This window comes from Phaseolus vulgaris, chromosome 3, assembly GCF_000499845.2.
Source record: "Phaseolus vulgaris cultivar G19833 chromosome 3, P. vulgaris v2.0, whole genome shotgun sequence".
Taxonomy (NCBI): domain Eukaryota; kingdom Viridiplantae; phylum Streptophyta; class Magnoliopsida; order Fabales; family Fabaceae; genus Phaseolus; species Phaseolus vulgaris.
The window spans coordinates 42,846,269-42,859,678 of NC_023757.2; the positions used below are offsets into that span (position 1 = coordinate 42,846,269).

The window sequence follows — 13,410 nt, forward strand, 5'->3', positions numbered from 1 at the left end:
ATCCTTTGTTTTCAAAACTATAATGATAATAATATTGAGAAGGGTAGAATTGATAATAGTAACTGAGTCTTCTTGCGTGACAACAAAGCGATCCCCACCACATTCGATTAAAGAATAAAGGACAGTGATGGTGTAGACAGGAATCCAGAAGCGTATTGTGAAAGAGTATGCAAGGAAATGGAACAAACACTTCTTTTTTACTAGGAGTTTGGGCTTCTGCTGCCTCAATCTGGAAAGGTTTATCAAAAGATGATTTGCATTTGAAGCAAGAGAAGGCCACTTTCTTGTAGAATGTAGTAGTGTGAACAGAGCCAACAGTACCAAGCAAGACCTACTTTCTTTATTTCTTTGAGGGAAAGTTAATGCAACATTCATCTCAACTTGTCTCTTTTTTTACACAATATCACTCTTAACATAAATAATAAACATGTTTTAGTTGTCCTTCCAAAATTAAACTTTACCTATGTGAAAAAGAAATACAATAATGGTGTTTATGCCGTATATTGTTGAGGTAGAGCTTGATTAACATGGATAAGAACAGAATCGAAAACAAACAAAAGACACAATGTGGGTACACCATCAACAACCATAGTTTCTAGCAAAAAGTAAACGTCAAAGAGGCTCCAGCTATGATGAGGAGACACTGCTGCAAAAACATGTCCGGAGGAAGACTAACCAGAACACTGACCAATGCATTACCCACTACATTACTACTCAATCACATTATACTTTTATGGTGCCTACAACACATACAAAAATATTTAATTAAATTAAACAATCAATGTTTCAGTCATTTTAGTATTTTATTTATATTTATGTAAATTTAAAAAAGGAAAATAAAAATATAACAAATAGTATGTGAAGTGACATGAGAATGGCTTTTTGAGACAGGTGCATCATGTATGTTTGATATGGATATGACGCCATTGTTTTTAAAGTGGTCCTTACTTCTTAACTTTGAACACTTGTTCGTATTAAAGATTATGTGGTATCACAACAAAACCCCTTTTACCTTTTAATTTAATAACACTAAAAACTAAGCAAGTTATTTTCACTTTCAGTGTCTTTACTTAACTCATCTACTAGAGACTAGTAAAGATAGTATAACTGGTTATAATGACCCTTTTAACTTACTTTAGATAAAAGATTACTTAAACTTCTCACAGCACACAAAAGTTATATCTATAGTTATATTAATTCTAACAAATTATTTTTTTTATCTTATTTAAAAGAAAATAGAATTATTGACAACTTTTATGTTGACCTCAATATTAGTTTAATCATTTTCTATATCTAAACTTAGAAATAACATGAATTTTTTCTAGACATCATTTTTGGTGAAACCAATGCCACAAGTTAGCACGCTAACATCGATAGACAAAACTTCTATAAAGACTACATTTACTACTTTAGTACAAAAATGAGTCTAAATGAAATCATAATCTCTATAAGCAAAATATACTCTCCAACACATTTTCATAAACTTGTGGTCAAATCTTTAATATAATTTTTATACTAACATTTTTCACACCTTTATAGTCTATATTAAACTTATAACTATAAATTTTATTTTTAATGTAATATTATTCTCATATATATTTCAATAATAAATTCGAACTCCTTAAAAAAAAGTTGAAAAGCAACAGTTTAGTTCATATATGTGAATGGCTACATTTTCATCAAGATGTTTTCCTCGTTGAAACAATGAATTTTTTTTGTCCATTGGAAGTATAAGTATTGCGTTTAAAGAGTTCATGGCCCCCTGTGGGATCCAATGTCCTTTACCCTACAATTTTCGAAATGAGCTTTTCCGGATGTACTTTTCCGGATTATTACATTTTGGAGAGCCCACTCCAGAAGATTGAGGGGTGTACAAAGAAAGCCCCGCGTTATGAATATATCAGCCCAATAGCTATTGGTATCCTTCGACCCACTTAGCAGAAATAGAAGTAATGGGCCAAGATTCGACCCAAAAGTACAAGCTGAATGACTATAACTCCATTTTGGCAATTGCTTCCTGCACCATACCACTACACCCGATTTCAGTGGAAAGATGAAAATGTTCTTAAAAAAATGAGGTGCATATAAAAATACCTTCTGGATTCCCTTTCCGGAATGTGTTTTGGATTTTTTTTTCTGGAACGAATTTTTTGTATTACGGATTTTCTTATCCATAATACACTTTTTATTTTTGTTTTTTATTTTTATTTCTGAAACACAATAATCTATCTTCCGATCTTCTTTTCTAAAATGTATTATTTTCAATTTGAATTATTTTATCCAGAACAAAATTTTGATTTTTTTTCCAGATTTTTATTTTCGAAACTCAATAACTTCTTCCAAATTTATTTTTCTGGAATATATTATTTTCAATTCCAGATTTTTATTTATGGAATAAAAGGCATTTTTGGAAATAAAAAAAATATGTTGAGTGCAGGTTAAAAATGATCGGCAATTGCTTCCTACACCCAAACACTTTTGAACCCGCACCCAACACAATTTCAAAAAATTTCGAAAATACCCTTTATTCAAAAAATGAAAATAATGCATTACAGAAAAATGGATCCAGAGGAGATTATTGTGTTTCAGATATAAAAACCCAGAAACAAAAAATTAAAATTCCATTCCGAATAAAAAAATCCAGAATTGAAAATAATACATTTCGGAAAAAATTTATCTGAAAGAGATTATTGTGTTCCAGAAAAGGGAGTCTGAAATCTAATTTTATATTTATCCCATTTATTTAAGGATATTTCTGTCTTTTCACATGTAATTGGGTGCAGTGATATGGTGCAGGAAGCAATTGCCCTAAAATAAACTACTTGTCATCTTTCATTAGGATGTTTCTTTCTGCAATCTATCAAAATTCTTCCTAATTTTTAAAAATACTAATTTACTCCTTTTTTTTAATGACTTTTGAATTTTATTTTTTTCTGAAACACACTTTTCAGAATTCATTAAATATATTATGAAAAAAAAAATCCCAGAACAGAATTTCTAGAATGCATATAATATATTCCATAATATATTTTTCAGAATAACTTTTTCAAAATCTGAAAGAACTTTCCAAAATAAAAATGAATTAGATGGAGCACTCATTTCACTTATATAATGGAGTGCAGGAAGAATATTAATGGGCTGCACTCTTTTTAATATTCACGGACCTAATAATTTTATGCAATTCTCCAAAGGCAAATTCTCCTTGCACCATATCAATTATAACATACATCTAATCTGCTATAGGAAATAACAAAAATACTCTTAAAAGATAACGAAAATAACCTTAAATAAAAAGAAGTTGTGGATAAAAATTACTTCCGAAACTCTTTTTTCAAAAATATTCCAGACATGAATTCACATAATACATTTTTGAATTTTGAAAATTCTTATCCATAATGCATTTTCAATTTTGTATTCTGAATTTTTTTGTCCATAATGTATTTTTTTAGTTTTGAATTATATTTACTATTCTGGATTTCAAATCCAAAATAAAGGTAATTTTGTAAATTTCAAAAGATGATAGGATGGAGGTTAAAAGTAATATGGTGCAGGAAGAAATTGCCTTGTCCAAATAGCAAACAAAAATAAAAGGTTTTTCAATCCTTCAGAAACACCGACACATTTATCACAGATAAGGTCAGTCCAATTTATGTCAAAGCCCAAAGTGAATTTTAGGACAAGACGTTTAAACATTATTTATTTATTTATTTGATGTTTATGTTTAGGCAATTTCTTCTTGCACCCAATCCATTGTGATTGGCACTCAACAAACATTCTAAAATTCAATTGTATCCTTGTCATGTTTATTTTGAAAAAACTTGTAGGGTGTGTTGATGTCCTCATATCTTCGCGCAACAATGGAGGACCTTCGCGCTTTTGGCTTCATCTTTGTTTAAGGGGTCATTCCACTCAACACTACGCTACTGCAGAAATGTCAACCAAGATGCGAGGAGGCGAACGCTCGTGTGAGAGATGGTGTTGGGTGCGAGAATGGCAGAAACGAACTTGGATGTGTGATTGGATGCAAAAAAACTAAACCCTAATTTCATTTTCATTAAGGGTAATTTGGTACTTTCACAAATGTAGGTCCAATTTGATTGGGTGTAAGGAGAATCAGCCTTATGTTTAAGGAATTTGAAAATGTAAAACTACTTATTGTATTATTATGATTAACTTTATTTTATATTTCCTTTTTATCTGGTAATGAAGTTACGTTTTTAAATTTTATAGATAAATAGTCAGATAATAAATGTCAATATATTTTATTTTCAATATAATAAATTAAATTTTACTACAAAATCTTTAATTTCATCATTTTTTTTAAAATTATGTTAAGGATTGAGATAATTGAATACTTGATTATTAGTAATTGTAGTTGTGTTTATTAAAGAGATAATTACGTTATAAAACAAGTTATGCACCTCACAATTAAGGATCAAGATAGACTTTACACAAAACTGAGATTAAATGTGTTAAGCATATTATTTTCTAAAAGAATTTAGACAAGTCAAAAGGTGAAGAGATATTTCTTTACCAGTTATCAGAGATCATGCCTGCCATACGATATATTGTGCCATTCTTAAACACTACATTCACTACAAGAAAATCATGAAATAGAAACAAGTTTTAGAAATAAAAAATAATTAGTTACTATATTGATTAAATTAGAGATCATTTCAGAGACTACAAAATTTTTTAGTTTTTAAATTAGTTCCTATTATTGATAAATGGTTTCTAAATTAGTATCTAATTAGCAACCAAGGTTTTTTGCTAACAAATTTAGAATCTAAATAATTGGTAGTTAAAACCTTCGTAGCTAATTAGATACCAATTTAAAACCATTTAACAATAATAAAAACTAATTTAAAAATAAAATAAAAATTAATTTCTAAAATTGTCTCTAATTTAATTACTATAGCAATTAATAATTTTTTTTTCAGAAATTTGTTTTTATTTCATGATTTTGTTGTAGTGATTATTCCTTTAGCATATGTATCATCTAAACAGTGTATAACTTTATATAATTCAAAAAGTAATCGTAGCTTATGTGAGTTATTATATGTGATTTTTGGTGTCCGTATATATATAACCATGTTTTAGAATGTTACATATATTAATATTTAATTATTTTAGAAGATATAAAAAATTTCAAGAGCACATTTGACTCGATGTTTATTTACCATTGATAATAACACAAATACATGAGATGAACGGAAGACAAAAAAAAAATATTTTTAACAAAAACTCTACTTTATATTTTATACTCATATTATTTATTTATGATAAAATCATTAAGTTGATATACACATAAAGGATACGAGGTAATCTCACATAAGGTATGAAATAGTGACATAATGATTCCATATTTACAATCCATCAAGTTAATTTGTTAAATAAATGAATAAATTAGTTTAAAAGCTCAAAATTAAAACATAAATTTTCTCTTTATTTAAAAGATCAGAAAATTTGGTGTGAATGAAGGAGATGAATGAGAAGGAAGGAGATGCATGTTAGAAGATTTATATAGAAAGAGAAAGGAAAATTTTGAATTAGAAAATTTATCATCTTTAAATTTGGATTTTTAAATTAAAAATAATCTACAATTTTTAGTCGTTGTTGCTAATGCAGAAATTCATAACATATAAATTAGCATTAGCCGATACTAATTTAAATAAATATTAAAAATATATTATATTAATGTTAACTTAATTGACACTAACTTTAATAAATATAAATATTAAAATAAAATAAATAAGATTAGCATCAATCATCTCATTTATTTTAATTAGCGATAACTAGTCTCTGAGTGACATATATATTTTTTTATTAAAAAATTAAAAAGAATTAATGTTACTTGATAATTAACTCTATTAATAACTAATATTAAATAAATTCTATCAGCATTAATTAAGCTAACATTAATCTAACACTAAAATAAATATTTACTTATTAAAAGAGTTAAAAATAATTAGTATGAACTTAGAATGGACTAAACCAACTCTATTTATAACTAAATTATTTTTAAAAAATCAAATTATAACATGTAATTTAACGGACACCATTATTTAAAAGTTAGTTTAATATTTGTTTAGTATACAAAGTTACTGTTTGGGCTATTTGGCTCCAAGATTCATAAAGAATTCTCGAAGATGTCGTGGATGAAGTTTTCATGTGTTACTTGTCTTGTGAGAAGCTTGCCTTGATTACATTTGCTTGTGTGCTTTGTGTTTTCCATGCTTCAATTAATGCACTCTTTACCTCAAATTCTCCACCTTCTCTGACCTTCATGGGCTGTGATTAAGTGAGATTTAATACCAAGATATAATAATTACAATTCGAAAGATAAAATAAACTAAAAAAAGAGAACAACTAATTATCTTATTCTTTGTTCCGTATTATATTTTTTGAAATTTTTCTATAACGTTTATACTTTTTCTAGGTTAAGGTAGTGATCACTTGAAAAAGTTAAGTGGATAGCTGTTTTGAATTAGAAACAACAAGTTATTTTTAATTGGATCATGGTGATCTTTGTTTGAAAAGAATTATGGAGTATTTTTATTACCAGCACTTGGAACTCATAATGTCAAATCCTATGAAAGTTATGGTTTGGCCTAAATGTGGATAATTTGTGTTATTGAACCTTGAATGAACCAGCGGTCCAAGAAAATGAGCTTCCATATTTGTTTTCTTTTTCTTTTTTCCGAAAACAAGATGTTTTCCATAGATAAAAGTTGAGACTTATCTCCTAAAAGAAGGAAAATACCAGGGAACAAACATACCATTATAGGATTTTAAAAGTTGGATATGGCTTTATAGGAGATTCAAAATAGAAGGTGAGAAAAAGTTAGAAATACTTCATATATTTTCATTTCAGATTCAGAGTTCGATTTAAATAGATTTAGTTTATCCTAATATTGTTGAAAACTTGAGAAACACTTTTTTTTTTTATTTTAGTAAAAGAGTTATTTAAATCCTATTTTAGATATTGCTTCATAAACAAACAAACATATCATGATAGAATAAATCATGAAGAAAAAATATAGTTGAGTTGGGATTCTCTATGTATAGAGAAGGGATGTTTAGATGTTGATATGGAAGCTTTTTTTTTTTTTAATGTTTCATTTAATCATTGTCTCCACATGGACTGCACTTGAAGGTATGAGCTCATATAAATCAAATAATTTCCGCAGTTTGCAAGTAAAAAGACTTATTGAAGGTAAAGTTTTAATTGAAAGTAAAGGTGGTCGTATCTTCATTACTTTGATTATAACTGGTTAAACATTACCTATTAAATCCAATATTTTCTTTGATAATATTTTTTGTTTTATGCATGTGAAAATTTATCTACCAAGTTTATGCTTACACATGGACAATCAATATTCTTTATTGTGAGGTATTTGAAAAAGTACTATTTTTTAAATATTTTTGTTTTATATTATTAATTATATTAATCTAATTACTTATTGATTATTTTATGTTCATCATCTTAGTTATTTTAATTATTTTTTACGTGCAAGGCACGGGTATGTAATCATTTTTAAAAGGTGCCTTTTGATATATGGGACTTTATGGTTAAGCATTTCCGTCAAACTATTTTGCTTTATTTCACTCTTATTACGACAAAGTATATTTAACGTTGATTCCAAGATCTAAGAGGGAGTACTAAATTAAAGTGTTTGTTGAATTGAAAGGGCAATTTAAACTGTTAAAAATTATTTTTGGTGAAGTTGAGATATATAGGCTTTTAAGGTTTAAATAAGGAGTTTGCTTGGTCGCTACTGAAAGTCAATCACACAACTATGATGATAATTTTATAGTTTTTTCTCTATTTGTGGACAGCGTAAGAATTATCAGTTTATGAACGACTAAGAGGCTATGACCCATGACCCCGACTCAGTAATTTATTTTGCTGCCACTTTTTGGGAATGTTAATTTAACCTTTTTGGGCCATAAACGGAATGTGAAAATCGACTCCAGTAGCAGTCATACCTGTTATTTGGTAATCTCTCTATCAAATGACACATGCATGAAACGCTTAATTTATTTTCTTTTTCAGGTATAAGGAAAAACAAAATTAGACGAAAATTACTTGGTAATCTTTCGTTGTCATTTTCATTATTTGATGGATGCTCGCATATGTAATTTGTTCTTTTCTCTTTGTAAAGCAATAGATGAAAGATCCCATGCATGTCTTGCGGGAAGGGGGGGCCAGCCAGAGTCTGCGCTACACATTAATCTGCATGTGCAGCTGTTAAGCACCATTGAAATGGCACCCTTTGGTCTTGAAATAATAGTGAGTGATATATGAAAATTGGGAAGAAACGCAGCACATTAATCGCGTTGCATTTGGTCTGTTCATGACATGATGGTCATGTGTTGTCAACTATTTAAGGAAAAGCCAGTTGCTATACGGTGAAATGGAAAAGGTTATGTGCGGAAAGTGTGGTAGTAGTGATTGCTAACTGCTTGGCCATAAGTGTTGTAGACTTGAATGCAGAATGCTCCAACTTCACATGGTGCGGGCCAAGAAAGTTTGTTGAACGAAAACAAGCCAACTCACTTTTTCCATAATCAGCAACAATCATAATGCAAGCGAAAGAGGGCTCAAAAAGTACCTAGTGATAGTCCACCTTCCTGCTCAACCTGACATCTCCCACTTTTACTCTTTGGCTTTCAGAGTTACACCACACATTATTGCCCTCTTTTGAAGAATTGATGAAAGCAGCTTCTTATGGAAAGCTCCCCCATTTCATTTTATACCATACATGGATATCAATGTAGGCCCCCCTCATATATTTTACACAACAAGAGTAATTAAGATGCTGGCAGAAGCCACAGTTTGGGTGAAGTGAATAATAAAAGAAAATGAATCGTGTCAATCAATTAAGCTTCTGTACACTCATTTCATTTTACCTTATCTCAATCAGATACGCAAAGTACCTTTACAATTCCCACATTACACCGAGGTTAATGACTAGTACTAACTAATTAACCAATCAAAATAACTAACATGATCTAAATCCTAAAAATATAGTAATTAACATTTGTTTTTTTTTTCTGAAATAGAAAGAGGCATTAAATTTGAATTCAGGACTGATTCCTTGGAGGGAGGTAGGCTGCTGCGGAGGAAGAGGAATAAGCAAGTGATGAGGAGTTGGAAGTAGATTGTAGGAGCAACAACTGAGCAGGGGTGACAGAGGAGGAGGAATAGGAGGAAGCTTGAGTTGTTTTGGGTTTGGGCTTGTGGGGCTCAGCACCTGGTGGAGGATCGTGACGAATTTCTCTCAATAATGCTGCAACATCTTTCATTGTGGGTCGATCCTCTGCACGATTACTTGTGCACAAGAGGGCAATACCAAGTGCTTGTAGCATCTCTTGGATTTGTGTGTCTGGATGGCCCTGGAGCTTGGAATCGAGAACCTGGATCGGGTCCTTCTTGCTCTTGAGGTGCTCCCTGACCCACTGAATAACATGTTGGCTATCCGGGAATGATGGATCCATTGGCCTTTTCCCCGTTATTATCTCCAGTAGGACCACGCCAAAGCTGTACACGTCGCTCTTCTCTGTGATTTTAAGCATGCAAGCGTACTCTGCAAGATTCCAACCCAACAAAACATTATACTCTCCACATGTTATCCAGACAAAGAGGTAAGAGACATTTGCTGTCTGTAAAGTAGTTCAACAACGATTAATCAGATTAGGTTGGAGGCATTCCGTGTGTGTGACTCGTGATCAATTGCCTTTTCTGCCGGCACCATCATGTCTTTCACTTGTCCAAAGAGAAAGATTACATGTAATTATTATATATGCATGCAGCGAATTTGTAACTTTGTGCCATCAAGTACGTGAGATGTACATGTAATCAAACCCAAAAATCAACAAATCAGAAAACATCAACCATAATGAATGGAAGCCTTCAGAATGGATTGCCGTACGGTCCCCATTTACCAACCTTCATGAGGAAAACTCAAAATCTCACTATCACTTTTTAATTTCTTTTCACATTAATTACACCGGTATCATCTAATTAAAATTAAGACTCTCGTTATTTACAAATCATCATATATCATTGGATAAACTTGTTAATCAATGAAAAAAATTGAGAATGAATAACTTTTTACTCAAAAAAAGAAGAAAATTGATTGACTCACCAGGGGCAATGTAACCGTAGGAGCCGGCGAAATGTGGATTAACGGAAAAGGAGGCGTGATCCTCCTCCACGAATCGAGCGAAACCAAAATCCGCCAAACAGGGCTCATATCTGTCTCCTAACAAAATGTTCTGCGCCTTGACGTCTCGGTGCAAGATAGCAGCAGGCACGCAATCGTGGTGCAAGTAAGCCACGCCCTCAGCTACGCCCAACGCTATCTTGAGCCTCGTCTCCCAATCAATTAATCCTGTGCACCCCTCGTGTAACAGCGTGTCCAGGTTACCGTTCGGTAAATAATCATAGAACAGTAACTTGGATCTCCTGTTCGCCCCCCAACCCAGCAGCCGCACGATGTTCCGGTGACGGATTCGCGCAAGCGTGGCAATCTCCGACGAGAATGCCGCAGCGGAGAATTTCTCCGACAACCGAAACTTCTTCACCGCGATGGCGAGTCCCGTTCCCGGCAAGTCGACTCTATAAACGACGCCAGATCGACCTTGGCCGATGACGTTGCCAGCAGTGAGACATTTCGCTACGTCAGAGATGGACAAATCGAGTTTCTGGTACAGGGTCACCTCCCAAGGTGGGGCCATGTCCACGTCGCTGTCCTTTCCATCTAGCTCCACGTCGTTTTCGCGGTCCCCTCGCCGTTTCGCTGCGATGACGACGTACAGCGCCGCCATGAGCAGCACGCACGCGGTGCACAGCAGGACCACCATCACCACGCGCGCTACCCTCGCCCGCCGTCCCGACCTCCCGCCGCTGTCGCCACTGCACTCGTTGCCGGAAAAGCACAGCGCAGGGTTCTTCGCTAGTACACTCAACGGCAGCTTCGCGAAGAAAGGCGTGTCCGGAACACGTCCCGAGAATTTGTTATTCGAGATATTGAGCACCACCAGATTTTGCAGTCCCGCGAGATACTGAAGGTTTCCGCTGAGAGCGTTGTGAGATATGTCTATCACTCCGAGTTTCGTCAATCCGGAAAACTCCGGAGGGATCTCACCGGATAGCTGGTTCAGGCTCAGATTCAGAGCAATTTCCAAAGCGGGAATGTTGCCAATGCTGCCGGGGATTTGGCCGGAGAGATTGTTGCTGCTGAGATCCAGTAATTGTAATTTGGAACAAGACCCGATTTGACCCGGAATTGAGCCAGAGATTCGATTCTTCGCGAGAACAAGCTTGGAGAGCGCGGTGAGTTCGCCGACGGTTGGGTCCAGTATACCTTCGATCATGTTATCGGAAACATCGAGAAACTGAAGCGCATTAAGCCGGCTCAAACTTTCCGGTAGGTTTCCGGAGAGAAAGTTGGAATGTATATCAAGAAATGCAAGATTCCGGCAGCCGGAGATCTCCTCCGGGATACTGCCGGAAATCCGATTGTTCCCCAGGTCGAGGAAATTCAAATTGTTGAGATTCCCAATCTGCGAGGGAATAATCCCGGTGATGTTGTTGTCGTTGGCTCGGAATCGAATTAGGGAAGAACAATTTCCAATCTCAGAGGGGATTTTCCCCGAGAGATTATTGGATAGGAGCAAGAGCTTGTTGAGATTCTTGAGCTGGAATATGCCCTTGGGTATGGGACCCGTTAATCCATTCTGTGACAGATCAATAGCCTCTAGGTTTTGACAATTGGAAAGGGAAGAGGGAATGTTACCTTGCAGCTTGTTGTGCCATAAGAACAAGAGCGTTAGATTCGCAAGGTTTCCCAATTCGGAAGGTATGGTACCCGTGATGAGATTGTTGTCAAGCTCCACATGTGTGAGTTGCTGACAGTTCCCCAGTTCTCCTGGAATCTCCCCCGAAATCTGGTTCACACTGAGTTGGAGCTCTTGCAATGATGTCAAGTTCCCGAAAGTGTTGGGAATGCTTCCGGTTAGTGAGTTCATTGACACGTCAATCACTGACAACTGCTCGCAGTCGCCGATCTCGGGGGGCATGGTGCCAACTAGGTTGTTCTGCCACAGTAGAAGGTTTTCGAGATTCTTAAGGTTTCCCAACTTGCTTGGTATGGATCCAGTGAGAGAGTTCTCGTAAAGGTATATGTTTTGAAGTCCTGTGCAGTCCCCAAGTTCAGGTGGTATTTCACCTGAGAGTAAGGAAGTGTAAATGGCAATGGTTTCAAGGTTCTTCAGAAGGCCAAGAGTTGGGGGCAGAGAACCTGAGAGGCTTGTTTCAGCAAGGCCCAACATCACTAAACTGGAACAGTTGCCAATTTCTTGTGGTAAAGGACCCTCCAGGTTCTTGTTTCCCCCTGCTCTTATCACTTGAAGTCTCTTAAGGTTGCCGATGGTGGTAGGAACTTCCCCGCTGAGTTGGTTGTCATATAGGATCAGCTTCTGCAACTTTGTGAGGTTCCCAATTGCAACTGGAATGGACCCCACGAGGTCATTGGAGTTGAGATGGAGTTCCTCGAGTTTAGGCAAGTAACATAGCTCACTTGGTATTTCGCCACTCAAGGCATTGTCACTTAAGTCCAAGTAGCTGAGTTCCACAAGATAACCTATTTCTTTTGGAATTGAACCCGTGAGATTAGTTCCGGCTAAGATCAGACTGCTTAAGGAAAGAAATGAGGTGAAATCACTGGGCAGTCTTCCAAGCAAATCCACATACCTCAGATCCAGCTGTACTACTTCGTTCTTCGTGTTGCAACTCACTCCATACCAGCTACATGGGGTGTCTTGAACTGGGTCCCAGTTACTCAATACCTCCAGGGACCCGTTCAGGGTTCTCGTCCATGATAGAAGAGCCTCCCCTTGTTGGTTCACTGCAGCAACTATGAGAAAATGGAATGGGAGTAGAAGGGAAATGCATAAGAAGAAGAGGGTCCATGGATTTACAGGCATTACAACTAAGCTACGAACTCCAATGAAAGAACACGCAGAAAGGTTTGAGCCTAGGGAGGAACAACGGGAAGGAACCAAATCATGTCTTGTGGGTTACTGTGTTTATAAAAAAAGACTTATTATATACAAATTAAAATAACCCAGAATCTCCGGATCCAAGAAACAGCTAGGCCATGATGTTTCTGCAGGGAGAAATGGAATTTTAGATGGTTGTGTACAAGTATTTGTTTATGTTGAAGTGGAGTGCAGGGGTGGGTGGGTAGTAGAAGAATTATAACAGTTTAAAATTTTGAGAATGAGTAACATAACAGAGATGGGATGGGATGGGTGGGTGAGTGCCTTTCTTTCTAAATTTTGTTTCAATATCAACCGTTTACCTTCTGATGTGGCTTTGTTATAAAATAAGCTCTCATTTTC

The 13,410-nt window shown here is 34.7% G+C and overlaps 1 protein-coding gene across 2 annotated transcripts; it reads right to left on the reverse strand.

Moving 5' to 3' along the window:
* Positions 1-8,873: 8,873 nt before the first annotated feature.
* Positions 8,874-13,410, reverse strand: LOC137807895 (LRR receptor-like serine/threonine-protein kinase RGI3). 2 transcript variants are annotated; one of them, XM_068608739.1, is made up of 2 exons: positions 10,152-13,410; positions 8,874-9,590 (listed from the first exon to the last, which is right to left on the reverse strand). In XM_068608739.1, exons 1-2 carry the CDS (start codon positions 12,991-12,993, stop codon positions 9,088-9,090), a joined length of 3,345 nt encoding a protein of 1,114 aa, XP_068464840.1. In that variant the 5' UTR covers positions 12,994-13,410; the 3' UTR covers positions 8,874-9,087. The 2 variants fall into 2 exon arrangements, with proteins under 2 accessions (XP_068464840.1, XP_068464841.1); XM_068608740.1 differs by having other exon boundaries at positions 8,874-9,952.

Excerpts from the sequence above, each read along its gene's own strand:
- LOC137807895 (XM_068608739.1), bottom strand. The coding sequence starts at position 12,993 with ATGCCTGTAAATCCATGGACCCTCTTCTTCTTATGCATTTCCCTTCTA. Across the intron at positions 9,591-10,151 it reads CTACGGTTACATTGCCCCTG|AGTACGCTTGCATGCTTAAA; the intron begins GTGAGTCAATCA and ends GGAATCTTGCAG.